Raw genomic sequence first — 27,618 nt, 5'->3', positions numbered from 1 at the left:
CTCTCTCTCAAATAAATAAATCTTTTTAAAAAAATAAAAAAAAAACAAAGAGATATACATAATTCTTGATGTTCTGTATTCCTGTAAGAGTTCCCAAATCTACCTCTACCAACTGCCAGAATATTGTACAGAGCACTGTAAACAAAGCTGAAATTCTCTTCCTCCTCTATAAACTGATCATATAGGTGTAGAAGTGCAGTAGGAGTGTGAGTCAATTGCTCAGGCAATTTACTGGGCCTTCGGGATCTGCTTGGATCCAGTCCTGTATACACAATTCCACTTGATAATGCTATCCTCCTGGGGCATGTCCAGGCTTAAAATTCTGTTGATCCAATAATACTCAGTTCATGGTGAGAAACGCAGAAAGCATGATTACCTAGCATGTCTTAGTTTGACATTTTCAATCATAAGCAGGACTGAAGAGAGCAAGACTTTGCTCTAAAACGCTAAGTTCTCCACCATAGATCTACTGGAGCTTGTCTAGGCTCCATACAACATCCTGCCACAGATACTTAAAAAATATTGAGTCCAAGGGTGCCTAGGTGGCTCAGATGGTTAAGCGTCTGCCTTCAGCTCGGGTCATGATCCCAGGGTCCTGGGATCGAGCCCCATATCAGGCTCCTGGCTCAGCGGGGAGCCTGCTTCTCCCTCTTCGCCTCTCCACCTGCTCATGCTCCTCTGTATCTCTGTGTCTCAAGCGAATGAATAAAAGATTTTAAAAAAAGCAAAAACATTGAGTCCATAAAAGGAAAGCATCAGGGTTGTTCTCACAGCAGTCTAGATCAGCTGGACTTCTCTTACTCTACGTTCCACTCAAAGCTGGCAGATTTTAGGTCACCCTAGGTGAGAGCTGCCCGAAGATGATGTTGCCCACACTGGCTGCTGACTCGTTAGCCATTCCTCACTTCTCCCTTACAAAAAGAAACCCAATTTCATTCAAGAAACAGGCAATAATCAGCTCAGGGAAGGTGGGAGTCTCCTTCAGCCCCAAGAGTTAAGCTATGAATGGTCTAATCCCATTCTCCTTTGCTAGTGACTGATTTGGGATAGACACATGACTCTATTCTGGTGAGACATATGGGGACGTCTGTTAGAGGGCTTTGGGGAGTGATTTCTCCCCTGATTTTAAAAAAAAGGAAGGGTAAAAAAAAGATCTTTTCCTTCCTACCTTTGGATGTTGTCATGTAAGGACATGAGAGGCTGGAACTATAGCAGCCATCTTACAACCATGGTGGGAAAAACAAGAGAATAGCAGAGCAGTTAAACTAGAGCCCTGACATCATAGAGCAACCAGAATTTACCATTCTCTTTCATTAAACTGTCCAGCACTTTTATTTTTTCTTTTTTTATTTAAAAATCAATTAGCCAACATATAGTACATCATTAGTTTCAAATGTAGAGTTGAGTAATTCATCAGTTGTGTATAACACCCAGTACTCATCACATCATGTGCCCTCCTTAATGCCCATCACCCAGTTACCCCATCCCCCCACTCTCCTCCCCTCCAGCAACCCTCAGTTTGTTTCCTATAATTAAGAGTCTCTCATGGTTTTTCTCCCTCCCTGATTTCTTCCCAGTCTCCCCTCCCTTCCCCTATGATCCTCTGCGTTGTTTCTTATATTCCACATATGAGTGAAACCATATGATAGTACTAGAAGTCCTAGCTTCAGCAATCAGACAACAAAAAGGAAAAAAAGGCATTCAAATTGGCAAAGAAGAAGTCAAACTCTCTCTTCACAGATGACAGGATACTTTATGTGGAAAACCCAAAAGACTCCATCCCGAAAATGCTAGAACTCATTCAGGAATTCAGCAAAGTGGCAGGATATAAAATCAATGCACAGAAATCAGTTGCATTTCTATACACTAACAGTGAGACAGAAGAAAGAGAAATTAAAGAATCGATCCCATTTACAATTGCATCAAAAACCATAAGATACCTAGGAATAAACCTAACCAAAGAAGTAAAGGACCTGTACTCTAAAAACTGTCCAGCACTTTTAGAAGCAACCATCTACCCCCTCTGGCTTTGAATGACTCATGCACTTTAATACTCTTCTATGGCAAAAACTGAGTAGTCCCCAAGGCTTTGCCTCCAATACTTACTCACTTCATTCCAGAAAATCAGAGCTGACTTTTTAATTAACTGTTTCATCCATCCCTGCACACCTAGAGATGCTCTACTCCTTAGAATCAGCTGAATTTTCACTGCTTTCAGCCTCAACCAGGTCAGATAATTAATCCCAGATTAACCCACTGATGGTCTGTTTTCTTGCAAAATTCCTAATACTGTTTTTGACTGATTTCATCGCAAGTCACAGAAATCGATTCTGGCTAATTTAAAACGATAAGGAACTTATTTAAAAGCTACTGGGTAGGTCACAATATTATCAAGAGGACTAGAAAACACTTTCAGAGATACACAGCTTGAAATTTATATCCAAGCCTATGCAGCAGAACTGGTCTGAATAGGCTCCAGATGCTATAGACTGAACCACAATACCACCCTTGGACACAGGACATCACCACTGGCTTGGTTGCCATTGCTGCCCCAGGAAATTAAATCTGCAATGGGGAAGGAATGAGGGGTTTGCTTCTTCTCCTGTTCATGCTCCATCGCTCCCACCACTTGCTAGCTACTGCTCAAGCCCCTCCATTGTCCAGACTCGAAGGGAGGGGAAATTTGGAGGAAAAGACTGTATTCTACATGACCAGTAACTACTGTTACAATCTGATATTGGTACTCTTTGGCTGTAGCACCTTTCAGATACTGGATTCCTTCTTGAGTGGGGAATTTCTGTGGGTTTCACAAAGAACCCTCCACTCCACTGGGGACCTCCTACCTACAATTCCTTTATAGGCTGGATTCTTTACACAACCAGCCAACTAAGACTTTGCCTTCAGCCCCTGACTTCCACCAGGGTCACCTACCCTCTCCAGGTGGATTTCTTTGGTGAAGTTTCTTTTAAGATTATCTACAACTGTATCCCTTTGCAGGCTCCACATTTGGTCCATGGGAAAACACACCTGTGTGTCTGGCTCCACTAAACTCTGCTCTACTTCGTTCCGCCACCAAACAGACTGCTCTAGCCAGCCTCTAGCCTGACATTTTTTAATTTCAGATGCCAGACTTTGAGTCGTTCAGGTTCCAGAGAACACATTTCAAGCTTTTTGAGTGGTTTTCTTCTCTTGGCTTCAGATGAGAAGGAAGTGCTTCCATCACCCTCACCAGAATATACAGCACACTGACAACTCTCTCCAAAGAAATCCTCCCTCCCAGTTATTTCTGCCCTTCCTCATGAAGTCTTTGCCGGCCCTTACAGAGCTCAGAAACAAGAGATGAGCTAATGCTGGCAGAAGAAACTGTCCGTGTCTTAGCATGTCCTACATAAAGTAGGACATGCTAGTACCTTGTCTTCCAATGTGGGGGTAATTTTGGTACCTATATTGTTTAGCCTTAGAGTTCTTAGTCAAAACTGAGACAATATGAAAAGTGCCATTTTAATTTCCTATTACACGTAATCATGAAATTATACCTTATACTTCTCCAGCCTGTCAGGTTTTCCAGAATCTCCAGAGTTCCAGAGTCTCCAGAGTTCCTGTCTGGAAAAGATAAACTCAGATTATTTACAATAAGGAATAATTTCTAATATATGAGTACCTACAAAACATATAAAGAAAATTTACTTCTTTGGGATCACAGAGCCACCTAAGAAGTCTCTGACCTCCTGATTCTGTGATATGTGTTGGTCTTGAAAAGTAACAAGAAAAATTGCACAACAGGGCACCTGGGTGGCTCAGATGGTTGAGTGTCTGCCTACGGCTCAGATCATGATCTCCAGGTCCTGGGATCAAGCCCCATGTCAGGCTCCCAGCTCAGTGGGAAGTTTGCTTCTCCCTCTCTCTCTGCCTTTCCCCCTGCTTGTGCTCTCTCTGTCTCTCTCTGTCTCTCTCTCAAATGAATAAATAAGAAAATCTTAAAAGAAAAAAAAAAAGGAAAACCTGCACAACATAATTCAGATCTGTAGCTGCAAACTAGATACCCATCTTCTCTGTACGCTACATGTATATGTGTTTCCCAAGAGAAAGGGTTTGTTGGGTAACTTTGGAACCTTCGATTTATCAGAATTAGTACCAGCCACTTCTGGTTCCCTCATGTCAACTCATCTGAGGCTTCCTTCAATTCAGACAGTTTCCTGTTCCAATTCATGGGGTCTATAGCACAGGCTGTCTCTGCCTCTCAAATGGAGTATGTACACAACAATGTCAACTAGAACTGGGGGGAAAAACAGTTCCCCTTAAAATGCAGAAAATATTTATGGCTTCGTGAACTCTTCTTTCAATTTGTTCAGTACTTATTTTTCTTGCGAGCTCTATGAAATATGCTTCCATTTTTTGAAATCTGTTTGACTATGTACACTTACTTACTTGTTATAAAGTCTAAAATGATGGGTCATTTTCACCTAATGAGTTCTTCAGTTCAAAATAAGATGAACTTTTTTCTTGAAAATCAGAATTAAGTACAAGTTAGCAGTATAACTCATTGTTTACTCTCTTCTGCTAGATGAAAGAGAGCACAAGGTAGACAGATCAAGAATTTAACTAAATGATGCCTACAGGTTGATGCTCCCCATTACTTCTATCTTTTGCTTGCTATCCCCATTTTGTGCTCTGTTATTTGGAAAACATCATCTGTATCTCCTACCTGGTCAGGTTATTTTTAATCTAGTCCACCCTAGCAAATTCCCTAATGAAACTGAGGGCCTCTGATTTCACCCTGAATCAATTTTTCCTTCTCATACAAAGTAGATTTGACTTCCACACCTACTTGTAACTCCTGTCTATATTTTAATATACTTTACTTTTAGAAGTTTTAGGGTTCACAGCAAAACTGAACAGAGTTCCCACATACCTGCTGCATCCACAATTAGAAACGACCTGCCCCACTATCAACATGTCCCACAATACTGGTACGTTTGCTACAATTGATGAACACTGACACATCATTATCACCCGAAGTCCAGACTCTACGTTAGGGTTCACTTTTGGTGTTATACATTCTATGGGTGTTGACAAATGTATAATGATGTATCTAACATTATAGTATCATACAGAATAATTTCATTGCCTTAAAAATCTTCTCTATTTCACCTATTCATCCCCACCTCCCCCAACCCCAGCAACCACTGATTTTTTTTTTTTTAACTTTCTCCATAGCTTTGTCTGTTTCAGAAAGTTATATTGTTGGAATTATATAGTACGTAGCCTTTTCAGATTGGCTTCTTTCATTTAGTAATATGCATTAAAGATTCCTCCAAGTCTTTTCAGAGCTTGATAGCTCATTCTTCTTCAGCACTTGACAATATCATACTATCTAGATGATTCATCCATTTACCTACTAAAGAATATTCAGTTGCTTCTAAGTTTTAGCAATTATGAATAAAGCTGCTATAAAATTTGTGCAAACATAAGGTTTCAACTCATTTGGATAAATATCAAGGAACATGATTGCTGGATAGTATGGTAAGAATATGTTCAGTTTTATAAGAAACTGTCAAACTGTCTTCCAAAGTGGCCATACCATTTTGCATCCCCACCCACAGTGAATGACAGTTCCTATTGCATTTGGTGTTCTGTTTTGGATTTTGGCCAGTTGTGTAGTAGTATCTCATTGTCTTAATTTGCAATTCCCTAATGACATACGATGTTGAATATCTTTTCATACTTGCTCGCCATACATACATCTTCTTTGATAAGGAATTTGTTCAAATCTTTTGTCCATTTTTAAGTTGGGTTATTAGTTTTTTTATTGGTGAGCTTTAAGAGTTCTTTGTATATTTTGGAAGACCATCCTTTATCAAACATGCCTTGCAAGTATTTTCTCCCAGTCTGTGGCTTTTCCCATTCTCTTGACACTTTTGGAGCATAAGTTTATTTCAATGAACTCCAGCTTATCAATTATTCCTTTTATGGATCATACCTTTGGTATTATATTTAAAAATCATTGCCATACCTAAGGTGATCTAGATTTTCTCCTATGTTATCTTCTAAGAGTTTTATAGTTTTGCATTTACTTTCAGGTCTACGATCTATTTTGAGTTAATTTCTAAGAAGGATGAAGGTCTGTATCTAGATTCATTTTTTTGCAGTGTATATCTAGTTGTTCTGGCACCATTTTTTAAGAGACTGTATTTTCTGTATTGTATATCTCATATTTTCTTTGCTATATTGTCAAAGATCATTCACTATATTCACGTGGGTCTATTTGTGGACTCTATTCTATTGATCTATTTGTCTACTTTTTGCTGATACCCCACTGTCTCAATTATTATAGCTTTATAGTAAGTGTTGAAGTTGGATAGTGTCAGTCCTCCAACTTTGCTCTTCTCCTTCTATACTGTGTTGACTTATTCTGGCTCTTTTGCCTCTCCATATAAACTTTAAAGTCAGTCTATTGATAGCTACAAAATAATTTGCTGGAATTTTGACTGGGATTGTGTTGAATCTATAGATCAAGTAGGAAAGAATGGACATATTGACAATATCAAGTCTTTCTTTCCATGAATGTGGGATATCTCTTCATTTATTTAGTTCTTATTTGATCACTTTCAACAGAGTTTTGCAGTTTTCCCCATATTGATTGTGTACATATTTTGTTAGGCTTGTACCTAAGTATTTCATTTTTTCACAAGCAAATATAAATGGTATTGTGTTTTTAATTTCAAATTCCATTTGTTCATCGCTGGTATATAGGAAAGTAATTAACTTTTGCATATTACTTTGTACGCTACAAACTTGCTATAATCACTCATCAGTTCTAGGAGCTTAATGTGGATTCTTTCATATTTTCTACATAGGCAATTATGTCAATTGTGAACAAAGATAGTTTTATTTCTTCCTTGTCAATCACTATACATTTTATTTTATTTTCTTGTCTTACTGCATTAGCTAGGACTTCCAGTGTGATACTGAAAAGGAGTGATGAGAGAGGACGTCCTTGCCTTGTGCCCGATCTTAGCAAGATAACTTTTAGTTTCTCTTCATTAATTACATTGTTACTTGTAGTTGTGTTGTAGATGTTCTTTATCAAGCTGAGGAAGTTCTCTTCTATTCCGTTGCCTGAGTTTTTTTTATCATGAGTGGGTGTTGGATTTTATCAGATCCTTTTTTCTGCATCTATTGATATGACCATGATTTTTCTTCTTTAGCCTGTTGATATGACAGATTATGTTAACTGATTTTCCAATGTTGAACCAGCTTTGCATACCTCAAATAAATCCCACTTGGTCATGCCATATCTCTTCTTATAAGCTGTTGGATCCAATCTGATATTATTTTGTTGATAATTTTTGTACTAGGTTTATGAGATACTGGTCTGTAGTTTTCTTTTCTTGTAATGACTTTGTCTAAATTTGGTATTAGGGTAATGCTGGCCTCACAGAATTAATTAGTAAATATCTATCTTCCTTTGCTTCTATCTGTTGAAAAAGATTGTAGATAATTGCATAATTTTTCCCTTAAACAGTTGGTAGAATTCACCAGTGAACCCATCTGAGCTTGGTGCTCTCTGTTTTGAAATGTTATTAATTACCAATTCAATTTCTTTAATAGATATAAGCCTATTCAAATAACCTATTTTTTCTTGTGTGAGTTTTAAACAGATTGTGTCTTTCAAAGAATTGTCCATTTGATCTAGGTTATCAATTTTGTGTGCATACAGTTGTTCACAGTATTACTTTATTATCCTCTGGATGTCCATGATATCTGTAGTGATGTCCCTTTTTCATTTCTGATGTAATTTGTGCTCCTCTCTTTTTTCATAATTAGCCTGGCTAGAGGCTTATCAATTTCATTAATCTATTCAAAGACCCTGCTCTTGGTTTTGCTGAGTTTCTCAACTGATTTCAGTTTCCAATTTCATTGATTTCTACTCTAAATTTTATTATTTCTTTTCTTCTGCTTACTTTGGACTTAATAGGTTCTTCTTTTACTACTTTCCTAATAGAGAAGGTTAGGAAATTAATTTTTATCTTTCTTCTTTTCCAATATATACATTCAAAGCTATAAATTTTCCTATAAGCACCGCTTTCACTACATGCCACAAATTTTGTTGTCTTTTCATTTCCATCAGGTTCAAGTAAGGAGCCAAAACAAAACTTACTTCACTTCCTTCCCACTGAGCAGCTTGCCCAAGACCCTATTCCAATTCTGATAGCCCATTTACAAGCCAAGCCCCGAACACCCCCTGAAGTCACAAAAGTGTGAGGACCCCCCTCCCCCCACCCATGACTAGATCTCTCTGGAGTTAATGCTCAGACTTATCCACACTAAGCCTCCAGCAATTCATCAATTACACTTCACATTTTCCAATACCAATACTGGCTTCCCCAGAAGTGGGTTTTTGCTCCAATAAGTTGTGATTCTCTATTATTTGTCTAACTCTCCAATTCTAGGGTCATTGGTTTACCCCATGATCTCAATTCTCTGACAGATCTAAGAAGAGTTTGTGATTTCTCAGTTTGTTCAGCTTTTTACTTGTTGTTAGGATGGACTGACAACTTTCAATCAATCTCCTTACATGAGACCGAAAACTAGCAAACTAGGAAGGTATCACTAAAATGCAAATGCTTCTTCCCAGAAGATAAACAATATATCTACAATAGGGAAAAGAACATTAACTCTTTGCTAAAAGCTTTCTTTCACTAGAAAATTGCTGACTGCATTCCAAGCAAAAGTTCTATTATATACAAAGGCCTGGAATCAAGAAAGAGAACAGTTCTTTAAGAAAATGCAAATGTTCCATAAGATTGGAATGAGACTTGCGTGGTGGAATAGCAGAAAATAAGGATGTAGAGATAAGGAGGAATCATGTTATGCAGAACCTGACTGGCCCAGCTAGAGTTTGGATTTTATACCTTTCTCAGCCTTTGAAGACTTTTAAATAGTAGAATGACATTTATTTCCTTCTAATCCACTTATTCAAAAACTATTAAAGGTGAAAGAAAATAGCATGAATGATTTATGTTTCAGAAAGTTCACTAAGGGGGCATTAGTTAGAAGTGCATTAGATTCAGGGACCTGACAACAAAGACATCAGATGGGAGGCTTTTTCAGAAACCCTGTAAGACATGACAGCCCAAACTAAGGCAGCAGCAGTGGCAGGGGGAGGGGGAGGAAGGGGGAAGAGGGATGGATAGGGGTAGAGAAGAAGCACAAGATATGAGAGGTATTTAGGGTTTGGTGACATTGAATGCAGGCGCTGAGGGTTAGGGAGAAGTTGCGACTTCCAGGTTTCTGACTTGGGGAAAGAAGGTGGGGGGTGCCTTTGGCTCAGGTCATGATCCCAGAGTCCTGGGATCCAGTCAGGCATTGGCCAGTCTGCTTCTCCCTCTGCCCCTCCCCCTGGTTGTGCTCTTTCTTTCTCTCTCCTTCTCTCTTCCAAAAATAAATAAATAAAGTCAAGAAAGAAAGAAAAATAGATAGATACATAGATAGATAGATAGATGGTGGTGCCCCACACAGACGAAGATTAAGGAGAAAAGATTACAAGGTGAGTTTTGAACAAGTTGACTTTGAGATAACTGAGAGATATCCTAATGGAGACACATAGATGTCTTGTAGTCAGTTGTATGCCCAAGCCTAGAGTTCACCACAGCCATCCTTAGTCATAATCTAGAAGCCGTCCCTATATAAAAAGAAGTTAAAAGCCTTAGTGTAAATGAGAGAGTGGAGGGCGCCTGGGTGGCTCAGTCGGTTAAGCGTCTGCCTTCCAATCGGGTCATGATCCCACGTTCCTGCGATTGAGTCCCATTTCAGGCTCCCTACTCAGCAGGGAGTCTGCTTCTCCCTGACCCTTCCCCCCTGCTCGTAATCTCTCTCTCTCTCACTCTTTCTCTCTCAAATAAATAAAAATCTTTAAATATATATACAATAAAAAATAAATGAGAGAGTGGAATGAAGGGAAAGCCGTTGGACAGAATTTTTTTAGAACATCAGCACTTAAGATACATACTGAGCAAAAAGAGCCATGAAAAAGACCGTGAAGCAGAGGAAGAGAGTGGTCTGGTAGAGCTTTTTTAATAAAATTCAGCGTTCACAACAATCAGAGTTTAAGAGTAAACTAGCAAATACTCCATCATCCCTCTTTCTCCACAATGGCCACTCCTAAACCACAGCACATCAAACACGCCCACGTTCCGGAGGCTTGGCACTCACTCGTGCCGCTCCTCGCGAAGTTCTCTCCCCGTGTTCTACCGAACGCCAAAACTCCTACTCACCCTTCAAGAACAGCGGGAATAGAGCCGGGGAAGTTTCCCGAATGGTACTCCTTGTGTCCCCTTTACCACTCTTCTCACAGCTCAGTTTCCCCCTCATTGCAGAGTCATTTGAAGGGCTAGATCTTACTCATGTTGCGATTTCAAGACGCAGCGCACACGAAATCTGTAGAAAGAGTACAAAATGGTGCAGTCCTGTTTCTCACGTGCTTCCAGTTAAATTCCTGGTTCCTCACCTTCCATAGCTCTCCTTCATAAGCCTTATCTACGCTGCCTGGGCTAAAGTTACAAGGGGAAAACCCCTTCCGGACACAGACGTTTCACATCTAGCTTGATGGCCTAGCCGAAACCCCTCCGACTTCAGAGCCGAAAACACCCGGGCGCGCGGTAGAGCGCCGGCCGCGCCAAGCTCAGGCCCCGCCCTTCGCGCCCAAAGCCCGCCTAGCAAACCCCGCGCTCACGCTCCGCCCCCGGTGCAGGCGGAGGCGGGACCACGCCAGCAGCACTCCCCGCCCATGCCACGCCCCTTGCGCCAGGCGCACTCCCCGCCCCAGGCGCACTCCCCGCCCCCGGGCCCAGTACGGTGGGTTCCACCCCAGACGTTCGCAGTTCGCTGACCGAGTCCGAGACCATGGCGGCGCAGGTAGGCCTGGCGGTGCTGCGCGACCTACTCCAAAGAAGGAGGGAACAGAGGGAAAGCGTAGGATGGAACTGGGCCGCTAACTGCGCGGGGCACGCGGGGCTCGGCCTGTAGACAGGCATGAGCTGCCGGATTTGAAACGGTGCCTTGGGCGAGCTGCTCTGCGGGAAGGAAGGGAAAGAATCTTTGTTTCGGCTCTTTACTTGAAAAGGTTTTGCTGCTTCTGGGGCAGCGGAGCGAGGTGGGGGCGGGGAGAACCGGAAAGTGGGGGGCGGGGGGTCGGTTTCCTGCTAGAAGTGGTTTAGGAGCGCTAGTGCTTTGCGTATGCTAAAATAACTAACTTGCCTGGGGTCATACTTGGCGGGTAGCAGAACCCGCGCTCCTAACCCTTAAGGTTGCTGTGTTTCATGATTGTAATTCATAATTGAACAGTTATGGGGACACCAAAGAATGTATTTGGGAAGACCCGTGGGTCCCTTTCAGTAGTAACATTTTTGAGCATTTAAGGCACCAGAAGTTTATATCCTTTTAATCCTCCCGTGACACTTCTATGAGGTATTGTCTCCATTTTTCAGACCCAAAATTGAGGCTTAGAGGTTTGGCGTGCTTAGTGGTCACTTTAAGATAGCCAGGATTCCTGTCCAGGTCTGTCCCTGTGCGAGGAACTATTCAGGTTCCTGAAATATACATTAGACAAGAAAGAAAGGCAGAAATATATGAATAATCAGTTTAAAGTTATTTGGTGTTTTAATGTTTTGCAAACTTTAGAAATTTTCTAGAAAGATTTAGGACCTTAAATGTTGAGGTTGAGAAGAAATGGTGAACTCTAGACGATCTTTTAGACTTAACAAATTGGCAAGTTTTCCTTATTACCAAGTGCCTTTATTCAGAGAAGGTGAAAAATTATAATCCTGTGATAGTTCAAGTGTTGAAGTAGGACCATTGCCTGTGGATCTAGGGCAGAGCTTTGTTTTGCTTAGAATTGTCACTGAAAGAAAAGGTTAATCTTTCAAACATTCCTGAAATGAGGGGAAGGGGCATAAAAGCTTAGATTATAGATGAATTATTTATTCATGTTGCTTAAGTTCTCTAGGATCCATGGCTATTCTGAATTTGACCTTTGGGACTTTGTTTTGAGATTTATGGTACATTTCATTGAAAACAGATTGTAATGCAATGTCTGAATTTTTTCACCATCAGATTTAATATCTACACTTTAATTTAATTTAATTTTATTTTTTTAAAGATTTTATTTATCCATTTGACAGAGGGAGACACAGCGAGAGAAGGAACACAAGCAGGGAGAGTGGGAGAGGGAGAGGCAGGCTTCCCACCAAGCAAGGAGCCCGATGTGGGGCTCGATCCCAGGACCCTGAGATCACGACCCGAGCTGAAGGCAGACGCTTAACGACTGAGCCACCCAGGCGCCCCTACACTTTAATTTTAAAAGCAATAATTTCCAGCCTCACCAGTTTACACAAGCCACTCATCTCTGTATATAGTTCAACTCCCCTTTTCCTCCACTCTGTTCTGCTAATATTGATTTGTTTTTGCAAAGCTACACAATGCCAAGGACTGTATTAGGGACTTTGTTCATTTTCATTTACTTCTCAATAGCTTTTTGTAATTGTAGGTGTTTTATCACTATTTGTAACTCTTTCTCATCCTTTGTTATCCTAGTTAAAAGTGAAGTTTTTTCAAACCCACCAACCAAAGTTAACTCTCTTTCTCCATTTTGTGCATTTTCTCCACTTAGTGCAGGAGCACTTTATGCCTCTCCCTTTAACTTACAGTTATTGGAATTGTTGACTTTCAAGTTTGTCTCCTATAAACCCAGCAGTTTGCAACTTTTATTCTGTCAACACATTTTATAAGCATTACGTGAACTAATCAAAACTTCCCTGTGGGGGCGGGGCGGGAGGGTGCGGCAAAATAGGTGAAGGATATAAGAGGTTCAAACTACCACTTATAAAAATAAAGAAGTCATGGAAATGTATAGCATTGGGAATAAAGTCAATAAAATATTGTAATAACTTTGTATGGTGACAGATGATAACTAGACCTACCCATGGTGATCATTTCCTTATGTATATAAACGTCAAATCACCATGTTGTACCCCTGAAGCTAATATAATATTCAGTGTTAACTATGCTTCAATTAAAAAAAAATTTTTAACTCTCCTCATTACACCTGATTCTCTGGTAAAGGAGGAGTGTACTGACTAGAATTTCTAAGGCAATGCTATGCTATAGAAATATAATACAAGTCCCATATGTAATTTTTTTTCTAGTTGCCACATTGAAATTGGATAAAAATTTAATTCATTATACAGTAATCCCCTCCCCCCCCACCTTATCTGCTGTTTCAGTTACCCAAGGTCCACTACAGTCCGGAAGCAGGTGATCTTCCTTCTACCCATTATCAGAAAGTCAGTAGTAGCCTAACGCTACATCACAATGCCTGTGTCACTCCACGTCATCATCTCACATCATCACTAGAAGGATGACTGCATGCAGTACAATAAGATATTTTGAGAGAGAGACCATATTCACATAACTTATTATAATATAATTTTTCTATTTTATTATTGTTAATCTCTTACTGTGCCTAATTTAGAAATACTCTAGGGTATATGTTAAGCATTCAGATTCCTTGGATCCTGTGCCAGACCTTACTGAATCCGATTGTCTTGGAACCTGTATTTTTTTTTTTTAAGATTTTATTTATTTATTAGCAGAGCGAGGGAGAGAGAGCATGAGCGGGGATGAGGGGCAAAGGGAGAGGGACAAGCAGACTCCCTGCTGAGCAGGGAGCCCAACGTGGGGCTCAATCCCAGGACCCTGAGATGATGACCCATGCCGAAGGCAGACACTTAATCCACTGAACCACCCAGGTGCCCCTGGAATCTGTATTCTTTTTTTTTTTAAAGATTTTATTTATTTATTTGACAGACACAGCGAGAGAGGGAACACAAGCAGGGGGAGTGGGAGAGGGAGAAGCAGGCTCCCTGCCAAGCAGGGAGCCCAATGCGGGGCTCGATCCCAGGACCCTGGGATCATGACCTGAGCCGAAGGCAGACGCTTAACGACTGAGCCACCCAGGCGTTCCTGGAATCTGTATTCTTGATATGCTCCTGCTTATGCATTGTAGAAGGTCATTAAATACTTGATTAATAAGACTTCTTAACCAGAAGAGGCTTTTATATCTGACCATATGGTCATCTCAATTAAATTTTTTTAGTGAACATTATTTATATGAAATCTAAAAACATGCAAAACAGTTCTCCATATCACTTCGGGATGTAGAGTTTTTTGTGATTGTGTGATCTACTTTCTAAGATTAGCATTCGTCAGGATCTAAATTAATAAGGAATTCATTATTAGTGCAGGAGGATAAACAACTTGCTCTCTTTTGTCCCCATTTCAGGTTATCAAGTGCAAGGCTGCAGTTGCCTGGGAGGCAGGAAAGCCTCTCTCTATAGAGGAGGTGGAGGTGGCACCCCCAAAGTCTCATGAAGTTCGAATTAAGGTAATGACACATCGAAGGCACTGGAAGAGAAGACTTACAATTAGGTCTCTGGGTAGATGAACCCTCTGAGGATAAATCCCAAAGGCCAGTGCCAAGGAGAAGGTATTGAAAGTCATCCAACCTTAGAATCACAACATCCTTCTCTTATTTTTTTTTTTTTTTTTTAAGATTTTATTTATTTATTTGACAGAGAGAGACACAGCGAGAGAGGGAACACAAGCAGGGGGAGTGGGAGAGGGAGAAGCAGGCTTCCTGCGGAGCAGGGAGCCCGATGTGGGGCTCGATCCCAGGACCCTGGGATCATGACCTGAGCCGAAGGCAGATGCTTAACGACTGAGCCACCCAGGCGCCCCCATCCTTCTCTTATTTTACCCCCTTCACTTTTGCAGCACTTCTCTCCGTCTTTTTAGCTTTGATGTTGAGCTCAGCAGCCTTCCCCACGGATCACTGGATTATTGCAATTTATCTTCCATAGCCTGTGTTTAAGATGAATTTGTAAGATGCTCTCTTTTCTCCTGATCCCATGACTTAAAACAAATGATGACACATTAGAAACAAAAGTAGAATTGGTCTTCAGACTCATTAGAGGCAGTTTCAAATAAGATTTGGAAAGAGGCTCCTGATTTGACTGGAGCAACAAGCAAGTGAAGTCCACTTGCTTAGAGAGCTTTAAAATGTACTGAAACTTGCAGGCAAGGCCTTGATTCAGGGGAGCCATCAGTCTAGTCCTGCTCAACCTCTGCTGTGGCAGAGAAAGGAAGTTACCTGTGGAGAGAGGGATATTGCACAAGGCAGCCCCCTGGGTATTTTTAGCATTCTCTCTTGTTTTGATGTAAAAGTAATACTTTAAAGTAGTGACCATTGAATAAAACTAACATTCTAGAAAAGGTAAGCTTTTTTTGCTGTGAATTAGAGTATACTTTCCCCATCCCACCTCCAAACACTCATGCTCCCAGGAATCAAATAACAAGTGGAGGAACCCACAACCAAATAACTTTTCAAAATCCTTTTCAACCTGGACCCAGGAATCTGAAATCTTATACAGTTAATACATTTTTCTCTTAAGTTCAGAAATTAACCTGATTGTGATTTTGCCACTGAAAAAGAAAATGTGTCCTGGGATGTACTAAGATGAGCTGTATGGGAAACTACTAACAAATAGCAGGTATATAGGTGAGAAACAAGCATAAATATAAACACTCCATGATTTCATTTTTTTTTTTTAAGATTTTATTTATTTGAGAGAGCGCACAAGCAGAAGGAGTGGCAGAGGGAGAGAGAGAAGCAGACTCCCCGCTGAGCAGGGAGCCCAATGCAGGGCTGGAGCCCAATGCAGGGCTCGATCCCAAGACCCTGGGATCATGACCTGAGCCGAAGGCAGACACTTAACCAACTGAGCCACCCAGCCACCCCTCCAGGATTTCTTTTCTGTGCTTTTAGTGGTTCCTCTCCACACCTGGAGGCACAGTGCCCATAAAATCACCGTGTTTACTTGCTCTTGCTAGCCTGCACTGGAAAGGAGATAGATGTACCATTTCCTTTGCATATAAACACACCATTACTTTTATGGATCACTAAAAAATGCTGTCAATTCTAATTGTTAAGATGCCACAGATTGTAAGCATGTGTTGATTGTAAAGAGGTTAAAATATCAAAGAAACGTATCTTAGAATCAATGAAATAGGGTATTAAAAATGCCTTGCCTTTGACCTGTATCTCACTCTGAATTGCATGCAAACACACACGCCCTTTAATATCCTGCTAGATTATTGCTACCGCAGTTTGCCACACCGATGCCTATACCCTGAGTGGGGCTGATCCTGAAGGGAGTTTTCCAGTGATCCTGGGACATGAAGGTGCTGGAATTGTGGAAAGTGTTGGCGAAGGAGTTACTAAGCTGAAGGCAGGTAAGGAGGATATTTGAACCACTTAATTTCATAATTTCAACTTATTTCTGCAAGGAAATTACATTTCCATTAAGTGATACATTGTCTCTTCGTGAACAAGTTATCACCTGAGTCATTTGTCAAGAACGATTTTATTCCTTATCTGGGAAGCACAAATATTTGAGAGGTTTTTTCCTTTTGGATTTTGCAGACTACTGTTCATCTGAAAGTATTTATTTCCAAAGCCAGTTTTGACCAATTAAACAAGAATTTTTAAAGATTCATCAGTGAGTCAGTATTTTGAAGCCCATGACCTTGTTTTCCAGTTACAATTTTAAGAGTTCATTTCAATCAAAATTTTGAAAACTTGTATTTATTGTATAGTCAGTGTCTGAATCATGTTATGTAGGTAAAGTTCTAAGTTGAAGTTGTTAACTTTGCAAAGCCACATGAGTTGACAGGAGTGGAAGTTTGCAGGGGCTGATGTATCCATTTAGAAACAGATGCTCCCTATTCAGGATAATGTCTTTGCATTTGTCTCCCAGGTGATACTGTCGTCCCACTTTACATCCCACAGTGTGGAGAATGCAAATTTTGTCTAAACCCTAAAACAAACCTTTGCCAGAAGATAAGGTTAGTATCTTTGTTATTTTATTCTTAAAATAGTAATTATGGGGCAGTCTATCCAGAATATTCTACATGAATTATTTCATTTCAGCTTTATGGCAGCCTCATTATCACTGGTATCCCCATTTTCATAGATGAGAAAATTAAGACTCAAATTAAGTGATTTACCCAATATCATAACTATCAGATAAAACAGAATTTTCTGAACCCATTCTCCTTACATAACACTGGGCTAAATTTGCCAAAATAGAAATTAAGGAGGGACATGCTTATGAAATCAAATGAAATCATTTTTATGAGCCATTTTATTGTCTATGAAATCCAAGTAATAAAACTCAGAAGGTTCCTAGGAAGATAACAAGAGATAACATAACCCCTTGACACAGAAAAGGTGGTTATTTTACTGTAGTAAGGTAGCAGCACTTACTTTACTACAGGCAATTTAAGATCTCCTTGTATTCCCCTTTTTTTACTCTTATCGAGGTAGAACAGATGTAGTAAAGTACTTAGTCTAGAAATCTTAAGTGTACGCTCCACGAATTGTTATGTATATACTCACCTAATGGTTAGATAGAGAACCTTTCCAGCACCCTACAGAGTCATTCGTATCCCTTCCACGTCAGTACCTGCCTCCCTCAAAGGGAACCACTGTTCTGATTTCTTTCGCTACAGGACTTCATATAAATAGAATCACATACTATGTGCTCTTTTGTCTGGTTTCTTTCATTCATAATGTCTATGAGATGTATCCACGTTGCTCTGTGCATCAGTTCTTTTTGTTGCTCTGCCACATTTCATTCCTTTATCTCTATTTATCCATTCCCCTGTTGATGGACATTTAAGTTGCTCCTTAAATGTTTGGGGCTGTTGTGATTCATTCCGCCGTGAACATTCTTGTGCATATCTTTTAGTGAATATATGCACTACTTTCTCTTGGGTATTTTCCTAGGATTGGAATTGCTAAGTGTAATATTGTGATTTCATTTAGATGACCAAATTTATATTTCTCATATGTATTTGGTGTTCTGCCATGGTTTCTGGCTCATAGCTGCTAAAACCCTTGGAATTTCCTTTACGTGGGCTATAAAGGTGTCTTTGTTATATTAGTGAAGGTGACTTTTGGAAAACCGTTAGGAAACCTGTGGATGGCCTGGCCTTTGGTAAGGGAAAAGGGGCTCTTGAGGTTGAATCAGCCAGTGGCCAATGACAGTCAGTCATAACTATAATTAAGCTTCCATAAAACCCCAAAAGGACTGAGTTCAGAGAGCTTTGGGGCTGTTGAACACATGGAGATTGGGGAGAGTGACATACCTGTAGAGCATGTGGAAGCTCCTCAGCTTTTCCCCATACCTCCTATGCTTCTCTTCATCTGGCTGTTGATTCATATTCTTTATCATATCCTTTAATAACGTAAGTGTTTCCATGAGTTCTATGAGCTGCTCTGGGGAATTAAAAGAACCTAAGGAGGAAGTCTTTGGAACCTCCGATCTGTAGCCTCTGGGTCAGAAGCATAGGTAACATGGGGCACCTGGGTGGCTCAGTCAGTTGAGCTTCCTACCCTTGGTTTCAGCTCAGGTCGAGCCCTGTGGCAGGATCTGCACTCAGCGCCAAGTCTGCTTGAGATTCTCTGCCTCGCCCTCCACCCCTCCCCCAAGTTGTATGCACACATGCACGCACTCTCTTTCTCTGTCAAATAAAATCTTTAAAAAAAAAAAAGGCACTGATTAACAGCCTGGAGCTTGCAGCTGGCTTCTGAAGTGGAGGGTAGGAGGCAGTCTTGTAGGACTGAGCCCTTAACCTGTGGAACCTGATGGCTATCTCCAGGTTGCTGGTGTTAGAATTGGGTTGAATTCTCAGACACCCTGCTGGTGTCCAAGAATTGTTCCGTGTTGTGTGTGAGGGAACACACCCCCACACCCACATTGGAATTGGGTCCATGACCTAGAAGATTGAGTCACATATGGAAAATCCATGTGTTCTTACATTTGTTTTCTAGTGCCATTGACAAAATTAGTTTATATTTTTGGGAAACAAGATTCCATTTACTTTATAACATAAGTCCAGTTAGTTTTGGCAAAGCTAGAACCAAAATAAATTTTGTTTTGAAAGGTAATTTCAAACACTGTTTAAAAGCTTGGGACCTATCAAGTATAATAATGGTAATGGGCTTTTTGTGGCTGTCTGTAGCGTTTTAGAGGGACAAGTCCTTTCAAAGCATAAAATGTATCCCATGTCACCTTTTGTTCAAGAAAGTCCTCTGGGACAAGTGATTTCGTACATTAAGGAAGGCTAAACAAACTTAAGTTGCTCTCTTAAAGATTTAAGTTATTTGTGGTAGAGCTTTGTCACATAGTTTTTTGTTTCTGGTCATGTTTTTCTCTCAAAGGAAATGTATTTACTCTTGAGTCTAGAGGCAATCCATTTTCTTTTCATCTGTGTATTTGTTTATTCTGTGTATTCCAAAAGATTAGCCTAAGAATGTACATCAAATTATAGTGCGTTGTTTTTACTAAAAATAACAAATATTAAGCACCCTGTGCCAGGCACAATGTTAATGCCTTATATAACATTTGATTTTTATAGTAGTCTATAAGGAAGATATTATTGTGTCTTTCCATTTTATAGTGAGGAAACTAAGGCACAAAGGTTAATTTACTGGCCCAAGATCACACTGGATTTGAACCCAACTGTGTTTGATTTTAGGGCCTGTACTCCTAAGCAGGACATTACGTTACCTATCTATTTAGAATGTCAAAAATAATTTTTGATACCATTTATCATACTGGTTGCCTTTGTGAGGTTTTTTTCTTCATCCTTCATTAGTGTTACCAACTACATAGGCAAAAAACAAAGAGAAAGAAAACTTGAATCCTTGAGGACTATTTTGAAAAAAGCCTCCAGAAAGATCTAAATTAGCCAGTGTGGCTATCTATTTTCATCACCTGATCTGCATAATTGCTCATAATCTCTGCTTGTGTAGATTCTGGTTTTGGCTCTATGCTTTCAGAAGTTATATTTGCTCACAGTTTTATGACGGATTTTTAAAATTATTTCATCTGATCCATAAGTTGTATCTGTTAAATTTATTTCAATACCCAACAGTAAGATCCAGAAGGATATTGAATGTTGGAAAAGATATATAAGAATATAAGTCTTTCTTAAGTTTCCCTAATAAGGCATTGCCGAAAGGTGCTAAATTATTAATAAATACATTAGAAATTAGACTTTGGGGGTCGCCTGGGGTGACGCAGTTGGTAGAGTGTCCACCTCTTGTTTTCAGCTCAGGTCATGATCTCAGGGTCGTGAGATGAGCCCCACATTGGGCTCCGTGCTAAGCACGGAGTCTGCTTGAGTTCTCCCTCTCCCTCTGCCCCTCCTGCTCATGTGTGCACATGGTCTCTCTGGCACGTGCACGTGCTGTCTCTCTCTCTAAAATCTTTTTTTTTTTTAAGATTTTATTTGAGAGAGAGAGAGCATGAGAGTGGCGGGGGTGAGAGGGTGAAGTAGACTCCCCACTGAGCAGGGAGCCCGATGTGGGACACGATCTGGGACTCTGGGATCATGACCTGAGCTGAAGGCAGTCGTTAACCAATTGAGCCACCCAGGCACCCCCTAAAATAAATCTTTAAAAAAAAAAAAAAGAAATTAGACTTTGGGTCTTAGTACACTTTTCTGTCTGTCATATTTAAAATTGATTTCTTTTTCCTGTGTATTTTGGGAAACCTGATTTTACCCTGCCTTTTTCCTTTTTTATTTTCTTTAGAGTTACTCAGGGAAAAGGATTAATGCCAGATGGTACTAGCAGATTTACTTGCAAAGGAAAGACAATTTTCCATTACATGGGAACCAGCACATTTTCTGAATACACAGTTGTGGCTGATATCTCTGTTGCTAAAATTGATCCTTTAGCACCTTTGGATAAAGTCTGCCTTCTGGGTTGTGGCATTTCAACTGGTTATGGTGCTGCTGTGAACACAGCCAAGGTAAGAGATGGGCCTGGATTTTAGCTTCTGCCTTCTGATTGGATACAACAGAGCTTTGCTAGAATAGTGAACTTGGCCCGGTGAGTAAAAAACCTAGTGATTTCCTTGACACTTGTGCAACGAGTACCTAATAGACTGTCTTTCCTGTTAGGTGGAGCCTGGCTCTATTTGTGCCATCTTTGGCCTAGGAGGAGTTGGACTGGCGGCTATCATGGGCTGTAAGGTGGCTGGTGCATCCCGGATCATTGGTGTGGACATCAATAAAGATAAATTTGCAAGGGCCAAGGAGTTTGGAGCCTCTGAATGTATTAACCCCCAGGACTTCAGTAAACCCATCCAGGAAGTGCTCATTGAAATGACTGACGGGGGAGTGGACTATTCCTTCGAGTGTACTGGTAACGTGAAAGTCATGGTAAGTATGTTTTGCTTCATTCCTTTTTTTTTGCCCTCTAGCTTTATTGTAAGAATAGAGCATGTAATACATACACAAAATATATATTAATTGACTGTTTATATCATTGGTAAGGCTCCCAGTCAACAGTAGGCTGTTGGTTAAATTTTGGGGGAATCAACAGTTATATGTGAATTTTCGACTGCGCGGGGGGTGGGCGTCCCAACCCCTGTGTGTTGTTCAGGGGTTAGCTGTACATCCACTTCACTAACCTCGAGCAACAACTTCTCTAAAGCTCAGTTTCCTCTTCTGTAAAATGCAGGCACAGTAATGACACCACCTTGACACAGAGTAGATGCTCAGCAGGAGTGTTACTGTTCTCCACCTGCTTCCTTTATTAAAGTCTTCAGAATTTTGAACTAGGATTTATTTTAAAAACTAGACAGCAAGAGGCACCTGGGTGGCTCAGTCAGTTAAGCATCTGCCGTCGGCTCAGGTCATGATCCCGGGGTCCTGGGATCAAGCCCTGATGTCGGGCTCCATGCTCCATGGGGAGCCTGCTTCTCCCTCTCCGTCTGCCTGCTGCTCCCCCCCCCCGTTTGTGCTCTGTCTCTATGTCAAATAAATAAATAAAATCTTAAAAAAAAAAGCTAGACAGCAAATAAAAGCTTTTAAATTCTTTCATTTTGTGTTAATATTCAGCCAGGTTAATAATTTTTTTTGAAAAAACTGTTGAATGAAATTACATTTACCAAATAGTGTGATCACTTTGTGTGATTTTTTTAGAAGCTCTGTACCGCCATTCTTTCCTCCCAAAGCTACTTTGCTGATATTCTCAGCAGAATGCACTGACTTGTGTGATTTGGTCCTGCCCCTGTCTGCAGAGAGCCGCGCTGGAGGCCTGCCACAAAGGCTGGGGCGTCAGCGTCATAGTCGGGGTCGCTGCCTCAGGTGAAGAAATCGCCACTCGCCCATTTCAGCTGGTAACAGGCCGCACGTGGAAAGGCACTGCCTTTGGAGGTAATTCAGTGCGTGAGCACATTTTCTCTTTTGTTATTTCCATTGGCAGAATTTTCATCCCAGACTGATTTGTTTTAACAAGAATTTTCATGGACTACCTTCTCATCGTAAGTTGTTGCATAGTTATTTTAATAAGAAGGTTTCCTATTCAATCAGTATTCACCCCTGGGGCTGGGGAGATGCTCAGCTTCCTCTGAAGCACGAGATCCCTTTTTACACACACAAAAATCAGTATCCTGTTGATGAGGAAATAGTTGGGGGTAGGGCAGGAGTGAGAAGTTGGCTCGAGGGTACGCAGACAACAGTGTCAGCCCCACTGCTGTGTTGTGGACTTAGATTATCAGCATTTCTCCTCAGTGTTCCCGAGCGTGGTTATCGCTGCATGTGATTGTACCTCTGTCTACATACTACTGACCTCAGCAGTAACCAGTACAAAGTCTTAAACGGAAAATACCGTATTAGACCAAACCTGGTAACAGAATTGAAGAGCTGCCAGACTGATCATTTTTCCCTTTTGTGATCCTAAAAAGTACATGGTCGGCTGGGGTTGCCTAACTACTGGTAGAATGCTGAAAAAGCATTTCCATCTTTGCCGTGCTTGCTCAGCTGGGAAGCACAAATCATGCTTTTATATCCCAACAATTATGAATTAATGAAATCTCGTGTTTTCATAGGTTTTTAAATATATATATCTATAGATATATATACATACACACACACACTCCTATATGTATATATATATTTATATTCTCGCTATCCTTTTAGGGGGGAAAAATCACATTGCATGAGTTTTTAATCTGTATTTAACAAAGTGTCTCTTAAGATCCCCATCCTCATATTGTGTCCACTTTTTTGAAGGCCAGAGGAAAAGATCAGGAAAGTATGAGGGGTTTAGCCCAAGTTTTCTGTCTTTGTACTATAGAATTCACCATAAGAAAATGTCAAGGGGCGCCGTGGTGGTGCAGTCTGTTAAGTGTCTGACTCTTGGTGTCGGGTCAGGTCATGATCTCAGGGTTGTGAGATAAAGCCCTGCGTCGGGCTCAGCTCAGTCAGCTTGCAGATTCTCTTTCTCTCTCCCTCTGCCCCTCTCCTGACTCAGGCGAGCTCGCTCTCCCTTAAATAAATAATAAAATTAAAAAAAAAAAAAAGAATTTCTATTAAAAAAGAAATGTAAAGCTGACTAAACTTGCCTTTCCAGCTAGATGTATGCTTCACTTGAGTATCTTAGAATAGACTTTTAAGGTCACACATCCTCCCAGGTCCTTAACTATATTGGAAAGGGCATTCTAAGCCTGGGAGATGAGCCAAGGGGTTTGATCCTAACCTCTCATTGGAGCCTCATCCTCCTAGCTCATGCTGGTTGGGAAATAAGCTGGAGCATTAGGGCCCAATTGGTGGTGTTAAAATATGACCCACAGATGGAAATAGAAGTTTGGGTCTAGAGAATAGTGGTGGCTGTACTTGTCTCGGTTACCAGGAGATTTAAAGGAGAAAGAAAGGGTGCCTGGCTGGCTCAGTGGGTAGAGCATGTGACTTGATCTTGGGGTCATGTGTTCAAGGCCCATGTTGGGCATGGAACCTACAATCAGTCAATATTCTATAAATATAATTTTTTTAAAAAAAAGGAAAAGGGACGCCTGGGTGGCTCATCCGTTAAGCGTCTGCCTTCGGCTCACGTCATGATCCCAGGGTCCTGGGATCAAGCCCCATATTGGGCTCCCTGCTCAGCGGGAAGCCTGCTTCTCCCTCTCCCACTCCCCCGCTTGTGTTCCGTCTCTCGCTGTCTCTTTCTGTCAAATAAATAAATAAAATCTTAAAAAAAAAAAAAAGAAAAAAAGAAAAAGCCCCACAGTTTTTAGGGGAAGAATAATTGGTAGAAGATATAAGGAGGGAGGTTTGGAAAAGGCTCAAAAGAGGTTTGAAATGAGCTACAAAGTGTCCTTAGTTTAAAAGGTGGAAAGGCTTCTTTGTCGATTTACTATGTCCTTCAATATAAGTGAAAGACTGAAGGACCTGATTTTGTTTAAAATCTTAAGTAGCTAGGGCGCCTGGGTGGCTCAGTTGTTAAGTGTCTGCCTTCAGCTCAGATCATGGTCCCAGGGTCTTGGGATCGAGTCCCACATCGGGCTCCCTGCTCAGCAGGAAGCCTGCTTCTCCTTCTCCCACTCCCCCTGCTTGTGTTCTGCTCTCACTTTGTCTCTCTCTGTCAAATAAATAAATAAAATCGTTAAAAATAAAATAAAATAAAATCTTAAGTAGCTAAAAATTTCCCACTGTTGTTTTCAGTTTCACAGTTTTCTAGGGTGAGATGCTATCCCTAATTTCATTGTTAAATTTAAAACCAAAGGAATAAAGTCATGTATCACATCAGTTTTATTCTTCCTTGAATTTCATGATTACAGAAATCTGTTACAGACCTAAATAAGTTTGGTGTAAGACTTCCAGAGTTCTGTGCTAGGTAGTTTAAAATTTTGTCTCAATTTGCTAAAAACTTAATGAGATTTTAGTAAATCTTAATACAGAAAAAGGAAAACACTCAGAAGGCATTTACTGTTTTCTTAACTAAAGACATACATTAAATTCTTCCTCCTCTCTGTTGATTTTGAAGTTCTTCATTCCTTTTTAATTCATGATAAAATTCTCTTAAATGTCTGTCACCCACTAAGTAATAAGCATACTGTAAAGATTTTTGGGAGAATTAATAGATGTATGATTTCTTTTAGGATGGAAGAGTGTGGAAAGTGTCCCGAAGTTGGTGTCTGAATATATGTCCAAAAAGATAAAGGTTGATGAATTTGTGACTCATAATCTGTCTTTTGACCAAATTAACAAAGCCTTTGAACTGATGCATTCAGGCAAGAGGTAAGCTTCCTCTTTGGCTATATATTATAAAATGTAGTAATGATTTAGGATTTATGTAGGAAGGGTAAAAAAAGATAGTTTTAGTGGTCTTAAAAGACATCCGTTAAAACCTGTTTATTGCTTCCTTCTCTTACAGCATTCGAACTGTTGTAAAGCTTTAAATTCAGCAGAGAAAACCTGTTCATCCTTGTACCGAAGTCTTGTGGTCCAGCTGGAACAGCCAGACAAGCAGGGAGAAGATCTTCCAAGTTCACAGCTCTTAGACATTCTAGACCTTCTAGACCTTCTCTACTACTACTTCTAGAGTAACCTACTCTAGGCAATAATATTTTTTGTATAATTCATAAATCTCTAATCAAGGACAAGGCTAATACAGTCATAAATCTGTTTTCTGAACTCTCCTTCACATGTATAATTGCCAACTCATTAAGGAATATCCTAACATAATAAAAGTAATTTCTGTGTATATGTAGACATTGTCATCTCTGTTTTATGCTGACTTCATTCTCATGGTTCCTGTCCCCATAATTTTCATTCTTTACAGGAAAGCTAGAGAAAACGGGGCAGTGGTGAGTATCTGAACCTTGCCTTCTTCCATCCTCAGTAATTTTTGCTTTAGGAGTTGCTGGCCCATTTACTAAAAACAGATATCCTCACCGTCAGGGGCAAAGTTAATCAGAAGCCAAGTCTCAGCCCCTGTGAGATTACATTCTTGAGAACAGATACCATGCCGTGTTCAGACTCACGCTCCCAATTCCCAGTATGGCATCTGGCCCACACTGGGCACTAAACTTCATTGACAAAACTACTTCTGGGCATAAAAAGGTGTATGTGTGTTGGTGGCAGCTTCTATGAACTCTTTCAAGTATGTAAAAAAATACACACTGAATTTCAGAGTTCCCAGGCACTTTTCAAATCTTAACATTTACCACTTCTGGACACATTGCCTTTCCTCTCCAGAGGTTTTTTATGAATTATCTGTCCACATCCTTTTCCTCACCACCCAGAATTTGGTGTTTTTCACTCTCATGCATATTGTTACACTTTTACTATACATATCCCTTAACCCTCTAGTCTTTGGTATTGAAAACCTGATACTGTCTCATTCTGCAGCTTTCATTTTTTACTCATTATTGTGTGATGAATGCATGTGATGCTCTCATACACTAATTTTAATACTGTGCAACAGTATTCAGTTATATGAAATAACATCTGCTGTCCAAATGATGGCATAAAGCAGCTTCCAGAGCTGTTTCTGTCTTGCTAACCCTGGTGAAACATTGTACATCTTGTTCATGGTGTTAGTTAGGATATATAGCTGATCCTTGAACAACATGGGTTTGAACTGCACAGATCCACTTACACATGGATTTTTTACATGATGGTTGTAAATGTATTTTCTCTTAACATTTTTTCTCTAGCTTACTTTGTTGTAAGAATACTGTTTGTAATACATATATAAAAAATGTGTTAATCAACTGTTCTCTTAAGGCTTCCAGTCAAAAGTAAGCGGTTAGTAAAGTTTCTGGGGAGTCAGAAGTAATACGTGGATTTTCAAATACCTGGAGGGTCAGCGGCCCTAACCCTTTCATTGTACAAGAGTCAATAGGATAAGCACATCTTGACTAGAAATTGCCGGATTGTTCCTCAAAATGGTTGAAAACTTTTGCAAGTGAGATGGGCGTGAAATGATACTTCGTTACTTTAGCTGGCATTCCCCTCAGTTACTGAAGTACTATTGTACATTTGTATTTCCTTTTTTGTGAAGTATCCATTCACATCCTTTGCTCCTTTTTCTATTGGATTAGTTATCTTTTTCCGAGTACTTTTTAGAGGAGTTACTATAGATGTCAATCCTTCATCAGTTTTATATCTTATTTTAATGTATCTTATTTTTAATATAGTCAAATCAGTCTTTTTGTGGTGCTCTTAAGAAACGTTTACATTTTTATTCTGAGCAGTATAAAGAAGCAAAAATGATTCAGTCTTCCCATCCAGGTAATCCATTGACATTGAAAAAAAAACATAAAACAACATATCTGAGAGAAAATTACATAAGAAAGAAGAGCAACACTCCCCTCCCACAATAAAAATAGTTGACTGCTGTTAAGTTTATATATCTTCCCAGAATTTTCAATGCATGTTAATACCACTTACACGTATCCTTTAAAATTACACAAAGCATACTGCAGACTGATCAGCACATTGCATATGCCATGCACATAGATCTCTTGGTTGGACTGAAGCCATGTGCTTTTTTTAAAGATTTTATTTATTTATTTGACAGAGACACAGTGAGAGAGGGAACACAAGCAGGGGGAGTGGGAGAGAGAGAAGCAGGCTTCCCGCAGAGCAGGGAGCCCGATGTGGGGCTCCATCCCAGGACCCTGGGATCATGACCCGAGC

General features: G+C 40.2%; 2 protein-coding genes across 2 annotated transcripts in view; one reads left to right on the top strand and one right to left on the bottom strand.

Annotated features, from left to right (window-relative positions):
* C3H4orf17 (chromosome 3 C4orf17 homolog) overlaps positions 1-10,685 on the bottom strand; it is a 334,730-nt gene extending 324,045 nt beyond the window's left edge. Inside the window, exons 1-2 of the mRNA XM_078068238.1 lie at positions 10,278-10,685; positions 3,537-3,603 (exon numbers count right to left, since the gene is read on the bottom strand). The gene's annotated coding sequence lies outside the window, so the exon portion shown is untranslated. The remainder of the gene's footprint in view (positions 1-3,536; positions 3,604-10,277) is intronic.
* Positions 10,686-10,815: 130 nt separating this feature from the next.
* Positions 10,816-25,684, top strand: ADH5 (alcohol dehydrogenase 5 (class III), chi polypeptide). The gene is made up of 9 exons (XM_036106579.2): positions 10,816-10,917; positions 14,342-14,443; positions 16,209-16,350; positions 16,875-16,962; positions 20,720-20,939; positions 21,091-21,351; positions 22,215-22,350; positions 25,074-25,212; positions 25,349-25,684. Exons 1-9 carry the CDS (start codon positions 10,906-10,908, stop codon positions 25,371-25,373), a joined length of 1,125 nt encoding a protein of 374 aa, XP_035962472.1. The 5' UTR covers positions 10,816-10,905; the 3' UTR covers positions 25,374-25,684.
* The last annotated feature ends 1,934 nt before the right edge of the window (positions 25,685-27,618 follow it).

This window comes from Halichoerus grypus, chromosome 3 (assembly GCF_964656455.1).
Source record: "Halichoerus grypus chromosome 3, mHalGry1.hap1.1, whole genome shotgun sequence".
In the NCBI taxonomy this organism is placed as follows: Eukaryota; Metazoa; Chordata; class Mammalia; order Carnivora; family Phocidae; genus Halichoerus; species Halichoerus grypus.
The sequence above is the reverse complement of the archived record's forward strand: the minus strand, read 5'-3'. Positions and strand labels throughout refer to the sequence as shown.

Bases quoted from the DNA above. Each gene is read 5' to 3' on its own strand.
- ADH5 (XM_036106579.2), top strand. The intron at 20,940-21,090 runs GTAAGAGATGGG...CTTTCCTGTTAG, and splicing joins CTGCTGTGAACACAGCCAAG to GTGGAGCCTGGCTCTATTTG. The intron at 22,351-25,073 runs GTAATTCAGTGC...GATTTCTTTTAG, and splicing joins GAAAGGCACTGCCTTTGGAG to GATGGAAGAGTGTGGAAAGT.